The following is a 25,353-nucleotide window of genomic DNA, read 5'->3' as shown; positions in this document are numbered from 1 at the left end:
TCCCGAGGCCTTAAATGGCTATTCTCTTACATACAGTTTTCGGAGTCCTGCCTACCTTTCCTTCAAGTTGAAGCTTAAATCCCTTCCCCTTCAGTGAGCCTTTCCTGAGAACAACTTGTCTCAGACTAATGTCTCCATTTTGAAAGGGTGTTAGATTTGTAGATCCGGACAATAACTTCAGCAAGGTGTTTGATGAGCTATGTAATGAACGTTCTGGGAGCAAGATGAAGAAGTACAAGCTAGATGGTGGTAAAGATAGGAAGAGTTATAACTGCTTAGTGACTTATTATCAACCTAGAGGGAGGTTCCTAACAGCATGGCATAGGATTCTGCTTTCGATCTGGTCTGTTCAACATGTCCCTTCATTCAGTTATTTACTGGTCAAATGTTTATCGAGTACTATAGGTTAGAAACTGCAGTATGCTGGGGATATAGTGGAGAACAAGGGAGATATGGTTCTTCGCTTCAGGATATTACAATCTAAGCATTTGAACAAAGATGTAGAAAACTTATGCAAAGCTTGAAAACTTAGAAAGCTAATGCAATGGTAGTGTGGAGGTTATGAAGATGATGATTACTTTGTATAACAGGATCAGTATATAAAAAGATCTCTGGGGACTGGAAAGGTAGAATATACATTCAGCCCATCTTAAATTTCAAGATGAAATTTAATTGGGATAAGGATATGTAGCCTTATACTTGAGTTCCCAAACCAACTGTATGAGAAGAGGAAGACTTGACATATGGGCACAGCCTGTATAAAAAAAGATGTAGAACCTTTAGGCAATAGTAAAGTCAATGTTGATAATCAATGGAATGTCACTGCCAGAAAAATTCAGGCTATGTTGATAAATGTGTAGTATCTAGAATGAGAAATGATAGACTTTCTCTGCTTTGTTCTAGGCAGACATATCTGAATTGCTCTGTTCCTTTATAGAAATCACTCTTTAAGACAGATTTTAATACATTTTGAAGTCGGGGATTGTGATGCCTCCAGCTTTGTTCTTTTTTCTCAGGATATCTTTAAGAATTCGGGGTCTTTGGTTGCCCCATATGAATTTTGGGATTCTTTGCTCTATTTCTGTGAAGAATGTCCTTGGGATTCTGATTGGGATTGCATTGAATCTGTAGATTGCTTTGGGTAGTATGGACATTTTAACTGTGTTTATTCTTCCAGTCCATGCGTATGGAATGTCTTTCCATCTCTTTATGTCATCATCTGTTTCTTTCAATAGTGTCTTATAGTTTTCATTGTGTAAGTCCTTCACCTCCTTAGTTAAGTTTATTCCTAGGTACTTTATTCTTTTTGTTGTGATTATAAATGGAATTGTATTCTCGAGTTCTCTTCCTGTAAGTTTGTTATTAGAGTATAGAAAAGCAACTGATTTTTATAAGTTGATTTGGTACCCTGCAACTTTACTGTAGTTGTTAATTATTTCTAAAAGTTTTCCAATGGATTCTTCAGGGTTTTCTATATGTAAGATTATGTCGTCTGCAAACAGTGAGAGTTTCACTTCTTTACTCCTTTTTTGGATTCCTTTTATTCCTTTCTCTTGCCTGATTGCTCTGGCCAAAACCTCCAGTACTATGTTGAATGAGAGTGGTGATAGCGGGCATCCTTGTCTTATTCCTGTTCTCAAAGGGATGGCATTCACTTTTTGCCCATTGAGTATGATGTTTGCTGTAGGTTTGTCATATATGGCCTTTATTGTATTAAAATTATCCCCATTTTGTTAAGAGTTTTTATCATAAATGGCTGTTGGATCTTGTCAAATGCTTTCTCTGCATCTATTGAGATGATCATGTGGTTTTTATTCCTCAATTTGTTGATGTGGTGTTTCACATTGATTGATTTGTGGATGTTAAACCATCCCTGTGTCCCTGGTATAAATCCCACTTGATCATGATGTATGATCCTTTTGATGTATTGCTGTATTTGAGTTGCCAAAATTTTGTTGAGGATTTTTGCATCTAGGTTCATCAGCAATTTGGCCAGTAGTTTTCCTTTTTTGTGTTATCCTTGTCAGGCTTTGGTATCAGAGTGATGTTGGCCTCGTAGAATGTGTTAGGAAGTGTTCCATCTTCCTTAATTTTTTGGAATAGATTGAGAAGGATAGGTATTAAATCCTCTCTGAAAGTTTGGTAGAATTCCCCAGGGAAGCCGTCTGGTCCTGGGCTTTTATTCTTTGGGATGCTTTTGATGACTGTCTCAACCTCTTTACTTATGATTCGTCTGTTCAGATGATCTGTTTATTCTTGATTTAGCTTTGGGAGATTGTAAGAGTCTAAGAATTTATCCATTTCCTCTAGATTGTCCATTTTGTTGACATACAGTTTTTCATGGTAGTCTCTTATAATCCATTGTATTTCCATGGTATCCGTTGTTATTTCTCGAACTCTTTCATTTCTAATTTTGTTTATCTGAGCTTTTCTCTCTCTTTTTCTTTGTAAGTCTGGCTAGAGTTTTGTCAATTTTATTTGTCTTCTCAAAGAACTAGCTCTTTGTTTCATTGATTCTTTCTACTGCCTTTTTTGTTTCAATAGCATTTATTTCTGCTCTGATTTTTATTATTTCTCTCCTTCTGCTGACTTTAGATCTTGTTTGTTCTTCTTTTTCTAATTCAATTAGGTGTAATTTGAGATTGCTTATTTGGGATTTTTCTTGTTTGTTAAGGTGTGCCTGTATTGTGATGAATTTCCCTCTTAATATGGCTTTTGCTGTATCCCATATGAGTTGATATGGCATGTTATCATTTTCATTTGTCTCCGGATATTTTTTGATTTCTTCTTTAATTTCTTCAATGATCCATTGCTTATTCACTAGCATATTGTTTAGTCTCCACACCTTTGTCCCTTTCTCAGCTTTTTTCTTGTAATTAATTTCTAGCTTTATAGCATTGTGATTGGAAAAGATGCTTGTTATTATTTCAATTTTCTTAAATTTATTGAGGCTTGCCTTTTTCCCCAACATATTGTCTATGCTGGAGAATCTTCTGTGTGCACTGCTGTTTTTGTATGGAGTGTTTTACGTATGTCTGTTAAGTCCAACTGGTTTAGCTTTTCATTTAATTCCACTGTTTCCTTGTTGATTTTCTGTCTGGATGATCTATCCATTGATGTGAATGGAGTGTTGAGGTCCCCTACTATTACTGTGTTATTATTAATATTCTCTTTTAGATTTGTTAATAGTTGCTTTATGTACTTTGGTGCTCTTGTGTTGGGTGCATAGATATTTAGAAGTGTTATTTCTTCTTGATAGAGTGTCCCTTTGATCATTATATATTGCCCCTCTTTGTCTCTCTTTACCTGTCTTATCTTGAAGTCCACTTTGTCTGATATAAGTATTGTGACGCCTGCTTTCTTTTGTTTGCCATTAACTTGGAACATCGTCTTACACCCCTTCACTCTGAGCCTATGTTTGTCATTGGAGCTGAGGTGTGTTTCCTGGAGGAAGCACATTGTTGGGTCTTGTTCTTTAATCTGTCTCACCACTCTGTGTCTTTTTATTGGATAATTCAATCCATTTACATTTAGGGTGATTATTGATACATGAGGGCTTAATGCTGCCATTTTATCATTCGTTTTCTGGTTCTCCTTCATTTCCTTTGTTTGTCCTTCTTTGTGTTTTGGTCTACCCATTGAATTATGTAGTTTTATATGATATGTTTCTTTGCTTTCTCCTTACTTATTATTTGTGTCTCTGTTCTGCTTTTTTGTTTACTGGTTACCATGAGGTTTGTATTCAGAATCTTGTGTATAAGATAGTCCCTTTTCTGATGGCTCTTATTTCCTTAGGCTAAACTGATTCAATCCCTCTCCTCCTCCCCTCCTAAGTTGTTCTTCTCACATCTTATTCCATCTTGTGTTGTGAGTTTGTGGTTGAAGTGACAAGATTGTCTTTGTTTTTGTTTTCCTTCCCTTTATCTTTAATACTATACTTGAGTATGCTATCCTATTCTGATTCTGTCTACCTATTTATCTCCTTACTCTGTGCTTTGCAACCCCTTTCTCCCTTTCTTTTTTCAGGTATGAGGGCTTTCTTGAGAATTTCTTGTGGGAGGGGTTGGCGGGGATCTCGTGGCTATAAACTCCCTTAGCTTTTGTTTATCTGGGAAAGTTTTTATTTCTCCATCATAGCTGAAGGACGTTTTTGCTGGATAGAGTATTCTTGGCTGAAAGTTTTTATCCTTCAAAGATTTGAATATGTCATTCCATTCTCTCCTAGCCTGTGAGGTTTCTGCAGAGAAATCCATTGAAAGCCTGATAGAGATTCCTTTGTAGGTTATTTTCTTCTGCCTTGTTGCCCTTAGTATTCTTTCTTTGTCATTTATTTTTGCCAGTTTTACTACTATATGCCTTACCGTAGATCTTTTTACGTTGACATATCTGGGAGATCTGGAAGCCTCTTCCACACGAACTTCCACCTCTTTCCCTAGGTTTGGGAAGTTCTCTGCCATTATTTCTTTGAACATGTTTTCTGCTCCATTCTTCTCTTATACCTGTAATTCTTATGTTGCATTTCCTAATTGAGTCGGGTATTTCTCAAAGACTTTCTTCATTTCGTTTTAATCTTAGTTCTCTCTCCTCCTCTGTCTGGAGCATTTCAGCATGTCTATCCTTGATTGTGCTGGTATCCTCCTCTATGATGTCCACTCAAGCATTCAGGGAATCCGTATTTTGTTTTATCTCTTCCATTGTGTCTTTCATCTCTAATATTTATGATTGATTCTTCTTTATAATTTCAATCTTTTTTGTGAAGTAGCTCCTGAACTCATTGAATTGTTTCTCTACATTTTCTTTTACCTCCTTGAGTTTTTTGATAATAGCTATTTTGAATTCATTGTCATTTAAAGTATGTATTTCTGTGTCCTCAGGACTGAATTCTCTGTACTTGTCATTTTCTCTCTGGTCTGGAGATTTAATATAATGTTTGATATTGCTAGAGGGGGTGGCGATGGTGTTACATATCCTGATATTATTTGGTCGCAGTTACTGCCTATCGCCACTGGGTGGGGGTCAAGAGCCACATATTCTGAGCCCTCCTTCTTCACCCAATATCCCAGGCAGGGGAGTGGCAGGGTGGGTGGAGGGAGGGACGCTGTCTCCTGTGTGCTCTCAGGATTCTCTCGCTCTACTCTCTTCAGGTGTTGGCTTGATAAGGTAACCCTCCCCAAAAGCTCTTGCCCCAGTAGAGATCTTCCCTCTAGGCTGCATGGGCCCTCGGGAGTCCTTGATGTTCCTGAGAACGAACATCCCCTCCTCCGTTCCTTCCCTCTTGGACACCTCCCACAGTCGTGAATCGCAGTCTTTTAGAGGAGGGAGCGAAGATTTCTCTTACCCCGTTCCAGCTCCTCCGAGGGGCCTCCAGCCTCTCTGCCCTCCATCATGTGGCTGCGTGTCTCTCTGACATTTTTGTGTTGTGTTAGGACGTCCTCTGTTGGAGTGTGGATGCCCCTTTTCATTGCATGTTGGAGGGGAGAGAATCCCGGGCAAGTTCACTCTGCCAGGATGCTGACGTCACTCCTCAAGACAGATTTTGACAATGAGAAATTTGTACTGTAATATTATGTGATTTGCAAACTTTTAAAAATGTTCTTAAGGCAGTTTTCCTGGAGTTTTTCTATACTTGATACACTTAGAAGAAAACATGAGTAAATTTGTCAGTAAAGAAATATTTCATAGACTCTGAGAAAAACAGAGTCAGAAGAAATCCTAAAATAGTCGTGTGTTATTTATTGTCTGCTGTGCTTTGAGGGTTTTAGAGAAGGTTGAGATGGGCCCTCCCTATTCCTGAGGGAGGGAGGGAGGGGAAGCACTGGGATTGAAGGTCTGTGCCAGGTGCCACGGGACACTCAGGAGCACAGCACCAAGAAGGTGTTGGTGTAGGTTTCTAAGGAGTGTGGAATCCAGTTGTGGAGAAAGGCAGCAACAGATGATCACAGCATGATATAAACTGTAGATAGAGCCATGCTCCCAGGGCTGTTGAGGAGGGCCACACTCAGGTAAGCCTTACCAAATATTAACCATTCCTGGGCTTCTGCTTGAGTTCTTCCTCTTCCGAAAGGAATTTCTGGGTCTTTTTTGTTCTGGGAAGTACCTGGTCTTTTTCACACTGCAGCCAAGTAGTCTTAAATTTAAAACATACATTTGGTCAGGTTTCCTAGTTTAAAACTTATGCCTTTGCCTTTGAAATAAAAGCTTTTAGCCTAATGTATCAGGCCTTCCTAATCTGACCTCTGCCTCCCTTTAGACTCTCATCTCTTGCAGTCCCGTCCTGTGTGACCCTGTGCTCCAGCCTTGCTAAGCTATTTGCAGGTCTTGAAAATGTTGTGCTACGTTTTTCTCTGTTTTCGTACTTGCCTTTCCCTTTGTCTGAATATCTTTCCCCTTTCTTACCTAGCTAATTGTTGTTCTTCCTTTTAGTATCACCTTGGCTTTTACTTCTTCCTAGAAGGCCTTTGCTTCTGCTAGACTCTACTCTGGAATAAATACTCAGCTGTTACCCTGTATATACACCTCTATTGTAATATGTATCCCATTATTGTAATTGTTCACATACTCATTTCTCCACAAAGCATGAGCAGTATGAACATATGATGTCTATCTCTGGAGTCTGGATTTCCGTTACCTAACACAGGGCATGGCTCACAGTTAGGCACTTAATAAATGTTTGTTGCATGAATGTATAAATAAATTGTATGTTTCTGGAGAGCAGAGACTGTCTCCACTGTCTTCTCTCTTAAGATCAGACTCAGTATTAGCAACATGAAAGGTGCTCAGTGTGAAGATAGGATGAATGAATAAATTAAAAAATACGTTGACCATTATCAGATAAAGGATTAAGTGAAAGGTTTATAAAGTATCAGTGTTATCTTGACCAATGTGATAATAATGTTCTTTGTAAATGAATTCATGAAGAGATGCTCTTTGAGCTGGCCTTGAAAGAAGGGTAGTAGAGGTTTGGATTGGAAAAGAGTATTAGTTTTCTATTGATGGATAATAAATTACTGTAAATTTGGTGGTTTAAAACAATACTCATGTTTTCTCTTGTGGTTTCTTTAGGTCAGAAGTTTGGAGGACTGTGGTGATTCATGACTATCGTGGTATCTAGATTTTTATGACTAGAATTCTAAAAAAATATCAAAAATATTTAGTTTGTATTTAGTGTGGAAAAAATTATAGGTCACAGCCTTTTTAGTTACCACAGAAATCCTTTTATTCTCTATGGAAGGTGTTATAAACGTGGCTAGAAGTACATATGTGTTAAGTACCTTTAGATATATTACATACTGAAAGGAACTGTGCAGACAATCAGACACTAGCTGTGAGAGAGCCTAGAGTATCTAAAGCATTTAGTGTCGGTCAGAGATGAAGAGTAGTAAAGTGGTTAGGTCCAGCTGCACTAGACAGCGCTAATCTTTTAAGTTCTAGGTTTGTAGATTGTGACATTTCTGGCTGTCTCTAAGGAAGTTTAATCACGGACAGGTTTCAAAGCCTCTGTAGTGCAGTGTAAAGGAGGACTTGCTTCTCTCTGTTAGCCCGTGGGAAGAGAAGCCTGGCTTCCTGGACTGTGCTGCTGGCTGCGGCAGAGTCTTTAGTCTTCATGTTTTGTTTCCCTGCTTTCTCTAGGAAGATTGTTATGTTGCAATGTGCATGGTGATGCAGGTGGTGTCAGACTATAGAGACAGCTCTGTAAGGCAGGCATTCTGGAGACCGCTCGGGCAGGTGAGCTACAGTTAGTACTGACCAAATGATGCACAGGGTTACCTTTGGTATGCAGCAGAGAGTGGAACTGAGAAGAGCAAGAGTTGAAGCTTGGAAACCAGTTAGGAGGCTGTTGATTCGGTGAAAGACGACACTGGCAGTGGACGTGGAGCGAGGTGAGCAGATCTGAACGGGTGTTAATCAAGTCCTGCTTGCTAAATCTGCGGATTCTGTCTAGGCCTGAGGCTGCTGGCTGTTAGGATGGTGGGCATTCCTTCCTTGTGTTTACTGCTCCTTTCACTGCTGTAACGCCAACTCTCCTCGCTGTCCTTCTTCTCTGGATATTCTGGGTCAGAATTTTTGGCAGCTTTTTATTTCTTTTTTTCTAATCCCTTAAATATTAATGTTCCTCAGGATTCTGTTCTAGGCTCTGTTCTCTCTCATTCTCACAGTCTTCTAGAATGATCTCACTCACTTTCACAGCGTTAATAACCATCTGTGTGCTAATGATTGCCACATTTTTATCTCCAGCCAAGATCTGTCTCCTAAGCTCCAGATCCTTCTATTCGATTCATATCCAACACCTCCTCTTGGTTGTCGCACAGGCTCCTCAAACTGAAAGTAGAATTTTCTTCTCAAACTGCTCATCCAGTGTTGCCACCTCAGTGAATGACAGCACTGTTTTCCTGGTTCCCCAAGCTGTAAACCAACTATCGCTTTTTTTCCTTTTTCTTTTACAGTATAATTTATCCACAGTAAAATGCAGAGAATTTAAAATGTAGAGTCTGATGAGTCTTGATAAATATACACACCAACGTTGTCATCATTCAATCAAGATGTAGAATATTTTTCATTTTCCAGAAAGTTCTCTCATACCCCTTTGCCGGTCACTCTTCCTCCCTCGTTCCTACTCCTGGCTGAGTCACACACTTTTCTTCTTGTCCCCTTATTTATTAGCTTTTCCTGTTCTTGAACTTCTTATAAATGGAATTACACAGTGTACTCTTTTAGTTTCTACTTCTTTTGTTCACCATACAGTTTTTGAAATTTATCCATGTGGTATAGATCAGTAGTTTATTTCTTTTTATTGCTGAGTGGTATTTCTGTGAATATATCACACTTTTCTTATGCATTATCTTGCTAATGGACATTTGAATTGTTTCCGCTTTTTGGCTCTTATGAATGAAGCTGCTAGGAACAACCTTATGAATATTTCGTGGTCACGTGCTTTTATTTCTCTTATTCTACCTAACAGTGGGGCTATGTTTCTTTACAGGTGTATGTTTAATTTATTAGAAATTGCCAAACAGTTTTCCAAAGTAGTTGTACAGTTTTATAATCCTAACCAGCAATGTTTGAAAGTTTCAGTTGCTGTCCTCCGTGTCAGCATTTGGTATTGTTAGTTTTATAGATTCTAGCCATTGTTGTAGGCTTGTAATGGTATATCATTTTGATTTTAATTTTTAATTCTATGATGACTAATGATATTAAGCACCATTTCTTGTGCTTATTGGCCATTTTTATATCTAATTTTGCGAAGTGTTTGTTCAAATATTTTGCCCATTTTTATTTATTGAGTTAGTATTTTTATTGTTGATTTGTAGGAATTCTTTGTTTAGTATGGATGCAAGTCCTTTGTCAGATATATATATATATATATGTAATAGATAAAACACAAATATTTTTCTCACTCTGTGCCTTGAGTTTTCATTTTCTCAATGATGCGTTTTGATGAGTGGAAGGTCTAATAAATCTCAATAAGTGCGATATATCAAGTTTTTATTTTATGGATAGTGCCTTTTATATCCTGTTTAGGAAATCTTTGCCTGATCCCAGGTCATGAGGATATTTTCCTACATAGTATTCTAGAAGCTTTGTAGTTTTAGCTTTTCCATTTAGGTCTTTGATCCATTTCAAACTAATTTTTGTGTATGATATGAGAGGTAGAGATTAAGGTTCATTTTTCCCCCCATATTGATGTTCAGTTATTTCAGTGTCATTTATTGACAAAGCTTTTCTTTCTCTAATCAAAAAAAACAAATTGATTATGTATGAATGGGTCTATTTCTTATAATCCGTATTCTGTTTCATCGATCTGTTTGTTTAGCCTTATGTAACTACTACTACTTTACAAACTTTAGTTTTATGATGTCATAAAATCTGATAGTGTAAGCCCTCCAACTTTGTTCTTTTTCAACATTTTCTTGACTATTCTAGGACTTTGTATTTCCATATCAATTTTATTTTATTTATTTATTTATTTATTTTTAAAGATTGGCACCTGCGCTAACATCTGTTGCCAGTGTTTTTCTTTTTTGTCTTTCTTCTTCTCCTCCCCAAAGCCCCCCGGTACGTAGTTGTATATTCTAGTTGTGAGTGCCTCTGGTTGTGCTATGTGGGACACTGCCTCAGCATGGCCTGATGAGCGATGCCATGTCCATGCCCAGGATCCAAACCGGTGAAACCCTGGGCCACTGCAGTGGAGCGTGCGAACTTAACCACTCAGCCACATGGCCGGCGCCCTGTATCAATTTTGCAATCAGCTTGTCAGTGAAAAGACGACGACTGCTAAGGTTTTGATTGGGATTACATTAACCCTCTAGATAAATTTAGGGGAGACTTCTTAACAATATTGAGCCTTTCAGTCCATGAAATGGTATGTGTTTCCATTGGGTTAGGTGGTTTTTAATTTCTTTCAGCAATGTTTTATAGTTTTCAGTGGATGGGTCTTTCACATCTTTCAGTAGATTTATTCCTGGTTATTTATTGATATTACATAAAAATACCAATAGATTTTTGTATATTAATCTGGAATCTTGCAGTCTTGCTAAATTTATTAGTTTGATTATAGAGTTTTTTTCGGATTTTTCTGTGTACATAATTATGGCATCTGTAAATAGACATTTTTGCTTCTTCCTTTCCTGTATTTATGAATTTTCCTTTTTATTGCCTTATTACAATGGTTTGAACCTTGAGTACAGTGTTGAATAGAGTGCTGAAAGTGGACATCTTTCCTTGTTCCTGATCTTAAGTATAATATTAGCTGTAGATTTTTTTGTATAAACACATTATCAGATTGAGGAAGTTCTCCTTTTTCCTTTAGTTGTTGAGGTCTTTTTGTTTTTAATCATTAACAGGTATTGAATTTTATCAAATGCTTTTTTGTGTGTGTCTCTTTGGAGATAATAACATGGTTTTTCTCCTTCACTCTGTCATCATTGATTTTCAAATGTTAAACCAACGTTGTGCTCCTCATATATATTATCTGAGGAGTATAAGGTCAAGATATATTATCCTTTTCATGCATTGGTAGGTTTGATTTGCTAACATTTTGTTAATGATTTTTGCATTTATGTTCATGTATATTTGTCTGTAATTTTCTCTTCTTGTCAAGTTTTGCTATCAGGGTTATGCTGACCTGCATAAAAAATTGGAAAGTGTTCTCTTTTCCTTGAAAGATTTTTGTTAAGGCTAGTATTTCACCTGTGAAGCCGTCTGAACCTCAAGTTTTCTATGTGAGAAGGTTTTTAATTACAAATTTAACTTCTTAAACTGATAGCAACTGTTTATATTTTCTATTTTGTTTGTTTTGAAAACTTGTGGGTTTTCAACAATTTGTCTATTTCATCTAAATTGTCGAATTTATCAGCATATTCGTAATTTCCCCTTAATTCCGTTTAAATGTTGATAAGATCTGTAGTGATGTCTTCTTTTGCATTTTTGGTATTGGTAATTTGTTTTCAGGCGTCATTCTTTCTCTTTCCTCGTGCTTTTCACATCTACACCATTCTTCCTGTTACTATTTTAATTTAGGACAACGTCTAAACTCTTACTACAACTGTTGCAATAACCTCACATTAGCCTTCCTGTTTATAGCCTTGTTTCTCTGCATCCCATTCACCTTATTACAGGACAAAAGATCTTTCTAAAGTGCAAATGTAATTAAATCTTTTTCAGCTTAAAACTTTTTAATGGTTCCCTAGTACCCTCAGAGTAAAAATCTAAGCTCCTTCATATGGAAGACGAAGCCATTAATGATAAGGTATTTATTTCTCTCAGTAGGCTCCAGTCTTACCTGTCTTTTCTTCTTCCTTTTTGCGTCTCCCTGCAAGTCATAGGGAACTGTACTCAATGCCTTTCTAGGTGTTCTGATTTGTCTGTCTTCATCTTAAAATTGAATGCAGCATTTCAGATGCGATGTGATTAAGAAAAATTGTCTCTTAATTTCTTTACTTAGATTATTGTTAATATCTGATTGGTATGATCTCAACATGTATTATTATTTATTTGACATAATACCTTTTAGTCAATGTATCTTTACATTCACAGCAATATCTAACCGCAAAGTATTATATTTAGCCCAGTTTCAATTTTACTGTTATCTCAAATCCTACTAAGTAACAGGGATGCATCTGTTTGCTACAGAGTGCTCATCAGATACCTGCTTGACCCCTCCTCGCCACACCAGTGACGCGAGGTTTAGTTCAGTTTGGGAGTGTTAGTGTTAGTACTGACTGGTCACCCCGATGACTAGATGATGTATATTTCCTTATTACAGTATCATTTCATAGTTTGCAAAATCGAGAAACATTCCTCTGAAACTGGCTAGCTGGTTTGGAGGTAATGCAGTTGTTTCTTTTCTTGTCAGTCGTTCACCTCCTCTCCCCCAGTGGAATCAGGATGTCCTACGTTCTGTTTAAAAGCCTAAACACTTCAAACTTTTATTCTCAGTTGGGTTTGAAAGGGGGACGTTATTAGCTCTGTCCTGATGTAGCAGGGGCTCTGAAAGTCTATTTGGATAACACTGAAGACTGGAGGAAATGTGACTCTGTCTGTGTGTTTTAAGCCCCTAAGGTAAGATCAGAAAGCGTCTGGGGCAGTGAGAGCCAAATAGTTGAAGTCATACATTAATTATGGTCATGAATCATTTTTATTTTTAAAGTCTTTACCATTTGACAAGGTTGTTTGCATAGTACCAGTGAGTCTTAGGCAGTATTTTCCCCCTTTTAAAGTAACAGGCTATTTTGGTGATTTCTGGTGGGTTGGTAAGGCCTATCATTATTAGAATTCTGATAGCATTTTTAATAAAAATTGCTTGTTTCAATGCCTGAATGAGTGATCTTTAATTTATGTGATTTTTGTTTTGAATGTAATGTTTTGAAGTTATAAATATAGAAAACTATTACATTAATCTTTCAATCTCCCACTGATATCAATAAAAAATAATCAGATCTTGGGACTGTGCTTTTATATTTAGGCATGAGCGACATTCGGTCAGCAAATATACTTTGAGTGCCTCCTTTGTGCCACTTCTGTACTAAGCACTGGAAATGCATATGAAAAAATGAACTTTTTTTTCTCAGAAACATCTCGTAAGGAAATACATCAGGAAGTCAACAGTTGCTGTAAAATGTGGTTCTATAATCTTTGTTAGTGGTGTTGTATACATACATGATGCTGCAGATTTCCAGAGGAAGGGGTGCCTCTGCCTGTCTGGAACAGTCAGGGGAGGCCTTTGACAAAGAGGTTGTACGCGAGCTGCCTCTTAATGGACTTAGGAGTGTACCTGTCTGCTCAGAGACAGGGGAGACTTGCAGGCAGGTAGGACAGCTCGCCCAGAGGTAGAGAAGCAAGAAATGGCCGGATGTGTTTGAAGAATTGTCGGTAGCTCACCATTGCTGGAGTGCGTGTGCCAAGGTGAGGAGTATCAGGAAATGAGGCTGGAGATGTGTGCTGGGACCACATCACAAAGGGCCTTTCCTCGCTTTTAAGTTTCTTTAGAGCCACCTCTGTAAGAGGATATTACAGTTAAGAGAGGGTGTACACATCACACCCAGAGCAGCAGGCAGTAGGAGGGAGTGTAATCTCCTTTGTTGGATTCCTTGGGAGCCCTCAGGAAGTTGCTGAACACCTGATGTCATGAGCACACCAGCTGTAGTAAGACTTGCTCCCTTTTAGATGACCTAAGAAATCCTCAGGCATCAGGCAATTCCAACAGAGCAGAACATGTCATGAATGTTTTTAGTGCATAGTGTCATAATAATAATAATAATGTTGGCAGCGGTATTGATGCCATCAAATTCCTAATAAAATTAACCTCCTCATCTATAAAATAATTTTCAGGTGAGGATTGTTGACCAGTTTTTTTAAACTGAGGTAAAACTTACATACAGTGAAATGCATAGATCTTAAGTGTAAATTCTATATATACCCATGTGCCCCTCACCCCAGTCAAGCTGTAGAATATTTCCATCACCTCACATACTTCCTTTGTTCCCCCTGCTCTCTACCTGTCAGTCCTGCCCCACGTAGGCAACTAGCGACTCTTGAGTTCTGTCACCGTTGATTGCTTTTACCTGTTCTTGAGCTTTGCATAGATGGAATCATACAGTGTGTACGTTTTGTTTCTGGCATTTTCACTCAATGTAATGTTTTTGAGATTCATTCATATTGTTGTGTGTTATCAGTGGTGTGTTCCTTTTTATTGCTGAATAGAATTCTTTATAGGAAACAGTTTTTCAGAATGATAGTACTATTTTATGCTTTTGCCAGCAATGCATGCAAGTTCCAGTTGCTCCACATCCTTGCTAGCATTAGGTGTTGTCATTTTAATTTTAGCTCTTCTAATAGATGTGAGATGGTATCTTATTGTGATTTTAATTTGCATTTCCATGATGACTAAGATGTTAAGCACCTTTTCCTATGCTTATTGGCCATTCTTTTATCTTCTTTTGTGAAGTGTTTCAGTCTTTTGCCCATTTTTAATTGGATTGTCTTTTGGTTATTGATTTGTTGGAGTTCTTTATATATTCCAGATTCAGTCCTTTGTCAGATTGATGTTTTGCAAGTATTTTCTCCCAGTCTGTGGAGAGTTTTTCATGTTTTCTTAATGGCGTCTTTAGATGAGCAGACGTTGTTTATTTTGGTACAGTCCAGTTTATCCATTTTTACTTTTATGGCTGGTGCTTTTCCTGTCTTCTCTAAATCTGTGCCTACTCCAAGGTTGCAAGAGATTCTCCTGTTTTTCCTTCTGCAAGTTGTTTTATTTTAGCTTTTATGTTTATTGTGATCTTTTTGAATGAATTTTTTCTGTATACTGTGAGGTGTAGGGAATGAGATGTCCTTTTTCCAACTATGTTTAGCCAGTGTCACCATTTGTTTAAAAAACTGTCCTTCTCTATTATGTTGCCTGGCTTTCTTTGTCCAAAACCAGTTGGCCATATATTATGTGTAGGTCTATTTCTTTGCTGTTTATTCAGTTCTGTGGTCTGGTTTTCGATCCTTATGCCGGTACCGTATTGTGTCAGCTTCTTACTGTCTGCAAACAGACCCCAGCCTGTTGGGATTGGGCTTGGGATTGTGAAACTGTTGACCCAGGTAGAGAAATATAACTGAATTTTTGTATATTGACCTTGTATCTTGTGACCTTAGTAGTTCTGGTAGTTGTTTTGTAGATTCCTAATGATTTGCTACATGAAAATGATGTCATCTATGAATAAAGATAATTTGACCGTTTTTAATATGTACATGTGTAAGAAATATATAAGCTGTATTTGAAGACAAAAGGACAAAGAAAAACAAACCCATCATTAAAGCAGAAAAGAAAAATAGCTGTTAAGTTTTTCAATGTTCCTTGTTTCAAAGTGGCTGCTGCTTTAATTTCACCTTCTTAACTGGGGTTGTTGTTAATTGTTTTTTTCTCCGTGGATACCCGTAAGTAATCTTCAGCCTTGATAGCAGTGATGTTCCCTTGGTGACTTGAGCAACCCACTTAATCTCTCTGGGCCTCACGTTCCACGTCTATAAAATGATAGGATTCAACCTGATTGTTTCCCGAGGAGTCTTCCAGGCTCCTGTGAGTTCTTCGTTTTGACTCTATCCGTCAGAGGCGGTCAGGCGGTGCAGAGAGTGTCTAGGGCAGGTTGTAATTCCTGTTATTTCATTGCAAACATGCTAGAGAACTGTGAGGTGGTCAGTTTGAGTTCATTATTCTGTTTATCCCAAAAGGTTTGTCCTCATTTTGTTCCATTTACATTCGTGGCTCTGTGTTGAGAGTTCACAGTTAACTCACTTACGTTTTCCTACAACTTTTATTTCTAGGCTTCACAGAGCCCAGTGTGCAATTAAACAGACTCAGGTAACTGTTCAGAAAATTGGAAAGGAAATTGAGGAAAAACTGCGACTCTCCTCCACAAGCAGCGAGCTGGTAGGTTTTTATATATTTGCCTGTTTAAACTCTTCGATTTCTAAATGTGATCATCGTATTCTTCTTGTATTTTTTTTCTTTCTTTTTTTCTCTTAATGTTTCAGTGACACTTCTGTTGGCATTTAAATGTTGGAAATAAACTTTCCCATCTGTTAATAATGTAACATACAAAGTGCCTGCCCTTTTCTGCTAGATGAAACTTTAGATTACATACAATAACTTAGAGATAATTAAAAGCTATTTTATTAATGTCTTATAAATGTGAACTCTAGACACAAACTGTGTAGTGAATGAAAAATAGCTGCCAGAAGAAAAAAAAAATAAATGTTAAGCACTAATCTACTTTCAAAAGATGAATTTAAAATTATTTGGGTTGAACTTAATAAGATGGTTTATGGACACTATTCTCTTTTGGGAAAGATTCTTTTAATGAAGCATTTCCAAAGAAATAGAAATTCAAATCCAAATGGACAGATTTAAGATATTAGTGTGATTTTGGGTGGCTTTATAGTCTTTCTAGTGGAGAAAAAAATATTAATTTTGGAATGAAGACTCTGTCTTTGTAAGCAGAATAGTGGGTATAACTAATAAATTGAGCTTTTCTCAAAATGAAACCACATGGCTATGGGTAGCTTTTGACGAAATTTGTGCTATGGATTATAATACTTAAAATTCAAATCCTCACATTAAGTTCTATCTAAAAATTTTTAAGTATTTGTTTGCACAAACTTATTATCATAGCGAGGGAGTATCTTCCAGGGGTCATTTGCAGCACTGTCAACTTGTCAGAGGGCCTTTATATCCCCAAACGAAAGTTCTGTGTTACCTTGAAGATTTGCCCAAGATAATAATTGAGTTAGAAATAGTAGAAAAGCAGCAATGCAATTAACCTACAGACTTCTCTCTCATGGAATTTGAAATTAATGGGTGACAACATATTTAAACGATATAAAATTGCTGATTTTGACCTATAAATAGCAGTTTCATATAGTTCAACGTAATACATAAAATAGCTACTGCTGTACCTGGCACTTGCAGGCGTACAAAATATGGTAGCTGCAATAACTATCGTAGTAATACTATTCCTATGACTTTTCTTGCCTCTGGAAAATCTTCCAGTTTGGAGAAGCTGTTAAGCCCCCTCTTGTTGTAACTTAGGCTCAATAAAGGACCAGATTCCAGACCACAAATATATTGGAGGAGGAGAAAAAACAGCTAATTTTGATCTTTTCTCTAGTACAAAAATGCCACATTTTTAGAACCTTTGTCTGGGGAGAAATTGCTAGGTTTTATTTTTCTTATTTTCCTCTCCCAAGGCAAGACTGGGAAATTACTTATTTCATTAAATGACAGCATATGCTTTGTCTCAGTATGGAAAAATGCATGTTTAATCCTATTTTTCTAAAATACAAGTGGTGACACGCAGAGCAAGGTGATAGAATGTGAGTGTGTGAGTTTACAGAGGTCAGGCTCAGGGGCTCACTGTGTGTTTTCATGCTGCCCAGTTGACATCGAAGGAAGTCATTGGATTTTTGAACTGAAAGTGAACTTAGAAATCATCTGGTTCCTGTATAGCCCCTGCTTAGAACCGCACCTCCTCAGTACATTCCACCTCCTTCCCTGCTTTATTTTTCTCCGGAGTGATTATTACCCTTTAGCGTGCTGTATACTTGACATGCGTATTTTATTTGTCTGTCTTTCTACACTCTGCGAGGGGAGGGAGTTTTATCTGGTTCCTTTTTTCTTTTCACTGTGGTATTCCCCAGTGTCTGGAAAAGTGTTTGACACATAGTAGGTGCTCAATAAATATTTGTTGAATTTAAGAATGAATCTAGCATAATCTCCTTATAAAAGGACAGAAAAATGAGGCCTGAATAAAGGAAGCAACTTTCCCATAATCATTTGACAAATAGAGACAGACGTTTTGGTGAACTTGTCTCCTTTCGGGGAATAATGCCATGTACTTGTTAATTATCTACTTTAAAGTTTACCTGTAGTGAATTAGAAACCTTTAGTATTATCTTTTTTCATCATTCCCTTTCCAAATGGCCCAAGGTCATCATACTCCAACTCAAGCATTTTCAATATGTAAGAATTAATTTTAGTTTTAGCCTAAGTATAAACACCGTCAGAAGGCATATTTGATGCTAGAAGAAGTCGGATGACCGTCTAAGATCAATGCAGTTAACTCTGTGATAGAAATTGGGTTTGTACTTGATAACCTTCTTGGCATCTTCCCACATTACGTCAATATCCAGCATAATTTTTTTGGCATTTAATTACGTTTCTTATGAAATTTCTGCTGTTGTCATCTCGAATTTTTGCTTATGTGTTTTGGATTTTGTCAAATGCCTTTCCTGTATCTGTTGAGATAATTGTATGGTTTTTTTTTCTATTCTTATATTATGATGGTGAAATACATCGATTGGTTTTCTAATGTTAATCCAACTTTGCATTCCTGGGAAAAGCCCCTCTTGTTCCAGATGAATTATTCTTCTTATCTCTGTTACTAGATTCAATTTGCTAAAAGCTTTTAAAGGATTTTGGCATCTGTATTCATGAGAAATATTGTCTGTAGTTTTGTTTTCTTGTAATCTCTGTCTGGTTTTGTTGTCAGGGTAATGTTAGCCACAACTAGTGAGTTGGGAAGTATTTCTTCTATTTTCTGGAAGGACATGTGTAGAATTGGGATTATTTCTTGAATATTTGGTGGAATTTACCAGTAAAGCCCCCTGGGCCTTAAGTTTTCTTTGTGGGTTTTGAACTAGGAGTTCAACATTTAATAGTTGTAGAGTTATTGCAGTTATCTGCTTCTTGAATGAGCTTTCGTAGCTTATGTCTGTCAAAGGTTTGTCATTTCGTGTAAGAGGTCAGTCTTTTTAATTTCAGCGATTTTAATGAATGTGTGGTGTTTTCTTATTTTGGTTTATAATTGCATTTCTATAATGAACATTTTTCGTAGCTTTATTGGTCACTCGTATCTTTTAAGAAGTGTAAGTGTTAAATATTTTTGCCCATCAAAAAAAATAAACTTTATTTAGATTTACAGAAAACTTGGAAAGGTAGTTTGGAGAGTTTCCATAGACCTTTCACCCAGTTTCCCCTAATGTTGACCTCTTACATTAACCATGTTATATTTGACGTGGTACATCATCAAACCAAGAAATTAACATTGATATGTTACTGTTAACTGTGGACTTCATTCAGGTTTCACCAGTGTTTCCACTAAGGTTTTTTTTCACATAGGTAAACTTTTTATTTTACAACAGTTTTAGATTTATAGAATTATTCTAAAGATAGCACGTAGAGAGAGTTGCCCCATATACCCCACACCCAGTTCCTCCTGTTATTAACATCTTACCTTAGTATGGTACATTTGTCATGATTAATGAACCTGTATTGATAAATCATCATTAACTAAAGCCCATGCTTTATTCAGATTTCCTTAATTTTTACCTAATGTCCTTTTCCTACGCCCTCCCCCCATTTATTTATTTAGTCAGTCATTTATTTATCAATATGGACTTGTATATATTTATTTTATACTTTAGATTATAATCCAATACTATGTTACTTATTTTTGTGCTCAATTTAGGGCATTGAGAATTCTTTCAAGTTGGCTCCTGTGTCTTTTCAACATGCCCCCATCTTTTTTTTGTTTGTTTGTGCCTCCTTAATTTCTGGCACTATATGATCCAGGCTCACCTTGTATTTTCCCTGTCTCAGCCCTAGAAGCAGCCGTTTCTCCGTGGAGCCCTGCTCATTCCATTGAGTAATGGTGTTAGAGACAAGCTCTGTGCGCCGGGTGTGCTGCTGCTGCTGGCTTGTCACTACCTCCAGGGCCTCTCAGTGGACAGAGCCGGTTTGCACAAGAATCTATTTCATGGATACTTGAAGAATATTTTCATGCAGTCCGAGGCTTGCCTTTTCATGTTCTTAACAATGTTTTTTAATGAGCAAAAGTTTTTAAGTTTGATGAAATCTAGTGTGGTTTTTAAAAAAAATTTGTATTATGATAAGTTAGGGCTTTTTGTGTTCTTAGTAAGAAATCTTTGCCTAATCTAAAGTCAGATAAATTTTGTCCTGTGTTTTGTTCTAACATTTTTATAGTTTTGGGCTTTACATTCAGATCTATGATCCATCTCGTTAGCTTTTTGTACGAGTTAACTAAGGTAAATTTTTTCTGTATGAATATCCAGTTTATTTAGCATCATTTGTTGAACAGTCTTTCCACATTAAATTGTTTTGAAAAGTTTGTCTAAAATCAATTTGATCATATATGTGCGCATGTATTTCTGGATTCTCTGTTTTGTTCCATTGATCTGTATGTCTGTCTTTCACCAACACCAAACTCTCTTATTATTATAGATTCATCATCTTAAAACCAGATAGGATAAGTCCTCCAACGTTGTTCTTTTTAAAAATTACTGTGAGTTTTCTAGATTCTTTGTATTTCGAAGAGAATTTGAGAATTACTTCCTCAGTTTCTTCAAAAATAGCCTGCTGGAATTTTGATAAGGATTTGAAGGTCAGTTTGTGGAGAGTTGCCATCTTAACAATATCATGTTCTCCAACCCTGAACATGGCATATGTCTCTTTTATTTAGATTTTTCTTTAATTCCCTCAATAATATCTTGCAGCTTTCACTGGAGAGATTTTGGACATCTTTTGTTAGAGTTATTCCTAAGTATTTTATGGGAGTTTGTTCTTTCTGTTGGCATTATTGCAAATGGGATTGTTTTTGAATTTTTATTTCTCATTTGTTTGCTATTTGTATGCTATCAGAATACAATTCATTTTAATTTATTAACCTCGTATCTTGCAATCTTGTTATATTAACTTTTTTAGTTTTGGTAGTTATTGTGTAGATTTCTTGGGATTTTTCTGTGTAAACAGTCATGCCTGCCATCTTGAACTGCTTTATGAGCTTTGTTTAATTTTTCTGTCTTATTTCAATAGCTAGGACATACAGTACACTGTTGAATAAAAGTGGAAATCTTTTCCTTCTTCCTGACCGTAGAGGGAAACGATTCATCCTTTCTCTGTTAAATATAATGTTAGCAATGCCCTTTATTGATTTTAGAAAGTTCCTTCTTATTCCTAGTTTCTGAAAATTTTTATCATGAATGGATGTTGAATTTTGTCAAGTGCTTTGCTGCGTCTATTGAAATGACCATGTGATTTTTCTCTTTGATTCTGTTAATAGGGTGAACTACATTGATTTAATTTTAAGTGTTAACTAGCATTGCATTTGTGGAATAGCCTTGAATTGGTTACGATATATAATCTTTTTTGTATCATGTTGGATTTCATCTGGTAATAATTTAAGGGTGTCTATATTTATTAGGGATATTGTGATGCAATGTTTTAAATTTCTTGATCAGATTGGTATTAGGACTGTGGTGGCCTGGTAAAATTAGTTGGGCAGTGTTCCTTTTTTCTACTCCGTCTTGACCAGAAGCAGAAGTCTCCTGGATTTTTAATACTTTTTAGTAGTCTGCTGAGATTTTATATCTTTTTACTCATTATGAGAAGAATTTACTTTTTCTCAGCATATTTATTGTAGCAGCTTTAAAGTCATTGTCCGATAATTCTAACCTCTGGGTCATCTCGGGATTGGCATATGTTGGTTGTCTTTTCTCTAGAGAATATGTCACATTTTCCAGGCTCCTCTTATATTGGGTAGTATTGCATAGTATCCTGGACATTGTGAACGTAATTTTGTGGTATCTCTGGATTTTGTTACTTTGCTACAAAGAATATTGGTATTTTTGTTTTAGCAGGTAGTTAACTTGGTTAGGCTCAGATTCTCGTTCCTGCCGTGGACGTTGGCTCAGGTTTCAGTTCAGTACGTTTACCCTTGGGCACAGCTGCTTTCCGTTTGTCTCCTGCATATGTGTGGCTTAGGATTCAGTTGGAGACTCAGTGAAATTCAGGATTGAATTTACCTGAATTTAACCCATTCTCTGGCTTCGTCCATGCTGGTGTCCTTCAAGGGATCGCCTGATCTCTTTTCCCTGGCTCCTCTGGCCGGAAAGATAGTTGTCTTTCTGTTGGGGTTTGATTGCAGGCCACCCTCAGGGCAGTGCCACAGAAGAGGGCAGGTTCATCCTGTGTGTTGGTTGCTTGCACCAGCTTCTGAGTCTCTTCTTGCCAGTGATCTATCTCCAGAACACTCAAGTAAGTAGCTTTTTGTATTTTGTCTAGAGTCTATGGCTCTTATTTATGGTAGGACCAGTTTGTTGGCTTCTCATTCTCTTATTCCAGAAGCAGAACTCCTGTACATTATTGTATACTTTTTGCTTTATCTCCCTAGCTGGACCTGGGTTCTAGGCCTGATATTGCCACTGAGTCTATAAAATTAGTGGATTGGATTAAATATTTTCTAAGGAAATTTTTTTCCCATTCTTAGTGGTTAAGTAGGTGTAGGTGCGATAGAAACAGCCTATAAATGACATTTAAAAGCAAATTTCGTAACTTATAGGACAACTGCTATAGCTGTAGAACTTTTTTCCAGATTGTTAATTATTTACAATTTTGGTGGGAAAACTAGTACAGATGAATATGCCCTAAGCTACTAATTCTTAAACTTTTTGGTCTCAATACCCTTTTACACTCTTAAAAATTGTAAAGACCTCAGAGAACTTCGGGTCTATCTATTGATAATGTCTAGCTTAATAAAAGACAGATGGATTCTCACATTTGCTTCTGCAGTCAGTCTGTTGTGATATCACTAATCTTGTAGACTCTGGAAAACTCCACTCTACAGTTATGAGAAAATGAGCATGAAAAAGGGAGATAACGGGTTAGTATTACTATGAAAATATTTTTGATCTCACAGACTCTGAAGCAGTCTCAGGAATCCTCATGGTTTCCTGGACCATGCTTTCAGAACTTTTGCCTAAGGCTTTTCAGCTCCAATGTGATCTATGAGGAGAAAATTATTTCCTTTAATGTGTCATTTACAGTTAGTCTGTCCTTCTGAAATGAATCTTTAACATTGCCCATCACTGTCTTTGTAAAGACAGTGTAAAGGAACGTGTGCTTGCAGATAGATGAATGTAGCTCTGCTTTTCTGATCAGTGTTGTATAAAAACACTAAAATCCAGTTAAAAGTGATCTATTGGAGATGCATATGTGACATTAACTATGCTTTGAGTAAACAGATAAGTAGAACCCCGAAACCCATTAGAAGATGCTTAAGGAACGTTAAGATCTTTGAGCACTTGTCTTAGATGCAGTAGAAAGGAAGCAGCACCAGATCCCACTTGGGCAGCATTTATTTACTGTACTCATCAGAAATTAGAGCCAACAATCTTGGTTTTGAATGACTTGATATATATCTGTAACTGGGCCAGTTTCTGCACACGGACCATAACACAAACACACTATACACATGCGTTCCTGTATTGGTTTAATATTTAGATTAACTTGTACCCTTAGTCCTTTGATTCTAGAAAACATATTCCAATTTGAGCGTGTACCCCGGAATACAGCAAATCAACCCCCGGCTCAGGCATATCCCTGTGTTCTCTGAAGAGTTGCTTTTCTTTTTTTCTACTTTTTTTTCCCCTCTACCCAAGTAGAATTCAGTTTAATATTTTGTGGAACAACTCAAGTTAAGGAAATTGAACTCTTATCTCTTTGTGGAAAACAATTGCTTCCTAAGAATTTACGTATTTTTTCCTCAGTGAGATAAAGGCACCCTAGGGCTTTTATCACACTGCTGGGTTGTAAGGAAACTTGATTGTTTCCTGGCTCCTTTTTCTTTAATGATAAGCAACCTCATTGACTTTTCATCTTTGTTTTTACAGTGGGTTGGCAGAGCAAAATGGCTTTTGTCTCCACTGGACCCAAGCTCTTAGAAAGCAGAAACCGTTTCTCATCACCCAGAAGCACGTCCTTCATAAGGGTTTGCTCTGTTCAGGAAAAATTGCTCAGGATCGTTGCATAGAATTTTCCAGTCAAATATAATCAAGATGAGTGGAAATAAGCTTTTCTGCTTGTTTTCTTGGCCTGGATTTCCATGCCATCTGTTTAGAATCAGTGTTTCAGAGATGAGGAAGAAGGCGTTTTGGGTGAGAAATGATAGCTGTAAAGTACTTTCCACACAACTGCCAAAAGTCGTTTGCCGTGCCTGCTGCCTCAGTGAGACCGGACCCTTACTCATCTCACCTAGTGCCCGGACCTCCTCACTGTCTGTGATGCTGACTTGTCTCTTTTGAAGTGTTCTACCAGCTTATCTTAGGGCTTGGTAACCTATTCAAATTATTTAATGAATGGATTTTTTTTCCCATTACAATTTTAATTAGTTAGCATATATCTTAAGAAGGAGACAGAAATTTACTGAGTACAGCCAAATTGCTGTTTGGTTAAGATTTATGTCATGGAAAACCATGAAAAGTATATTATTGACACTATTGATAAAGACCAGGAGAGAAGGGCACATGCATTCGTAGTGCTGTAATCGCGTGTGAATGCAAACATGTGCAAGCACATGTATGTTCATTGTAGGGCAGGATTTCAGATTTTATCTGGAGGCCAATTCTGGAAGGTGTTTGGATTAAAAGGGGGAATCTTAGTGGCGTTAAACCATGATTTCATAGGTTTAAGTGGGAAATATTTTTATGGAAAGATAAGTTAACAAACTTACTTAGCAAAACTTAATTGTATCTCTGATAGAATCTATCTGGGATTTATTTTATGAAATGAACATTCAGTAAAATTGACTTTTTTTGAGGTACAGTTCTATCACTTTTTAAAAAATAAACTATTTTTTAGAGTAGTTTTAGGTTTACAGAAGAATTGTGCAGAAAGTACAGAAAGTCCCCAGTTGTTTATAGTTAATTTTTGTGAAAGGTGTATGGTCTGTATCTAAATGTGTTTTGTTTTGTTTTGTTTTGTTTGCATGTGGCTGTCCATTGATTCCAGCACCATTTGGTGAAAAGGCTCTTCTTTCTCCATTGAGTTGCTTTTGTTCCTTTGTCGGTGATCACTTGACTGTATTTGTGTGTGTCTATTTCTGAGCTCTCTATTCTAGTCCGTTGATTTATCTGTCTTCTCTTTCACCCACACCACTGTGTCTTGATTACTGTAGCTGTGTGGTAAGTCTTGACATTGGATAGTGTCAGTCTTCCAACTTTGTTCTTATCCTTCAGTACTAAGTTGGCTATTCTGGGTTTTTTGCCTGTCTATATAAACTTTAGAATCAGTTTGTTGATATCCACAAAATAGTTGGTTGAGATTTCACTGAATCTACAGATCAAGTTTGGAACAATTGGTATCTTAATAATATTGTTCTTCCTATCCACGAACATGGACAGCTTTCCATTTATTTGGATCTCCTTTGATTTCTTTCATCAGAGTTTTGTAGTTTTCCTCATATAGATCTTAAACATATTTTCTTAGGTTTATACCTAATTATTTCATTTTTTATGCTAATG

The 25,353-nt window shown here is 36.9% G+C and overlaps 1 protein-coding gene across 6 annotated transcripts in view; it reads left to right on the top strand.

Annotated features, from left to right (window-relative positions):
* UVRAG (UV radiation resistance associated) overlaps positions 1–25,353 on the top strand; it is a 298,734-nt gene that overhangs the window by 112,934 nt on the left and 160,447 nt on the right. For all 6 annotated transcript variants that reach the window (XR_011440678.1, XR_011440679.1, XM_001917231.6 and 3 more), the window contains one exon: positions 15,805–15,910. Coding sequence is in view for 4 of the 6 variants with exons in the window: in XM_001917231.6 (XP_001917266.2) it covers positions 15,805–15,910 (106 nt within the window). In the remaining 2 variants the exon portion in view is untranslated. The remainder of the gene's footprint in view (positions 1–15,804; positions 15,911–25,353) is intronic.

This window comes from Equus caballus, chromosome 7 (assembly GCF_041296265.1).
Source record: "Equus caballus isolate H_3958 breed thoroughbred chromosome 7, TB-T2T, whole genome shotgun sequence".
NCBI classification, from domain to species: Eukaryota; Metazoa; Chordata; class Mammalia; order Perissodactyla; family Equidae; genus Equus; species Equus caballus.
This window is presented reverse-complemented; position numbering and strand designations above follow the sequence as displayed.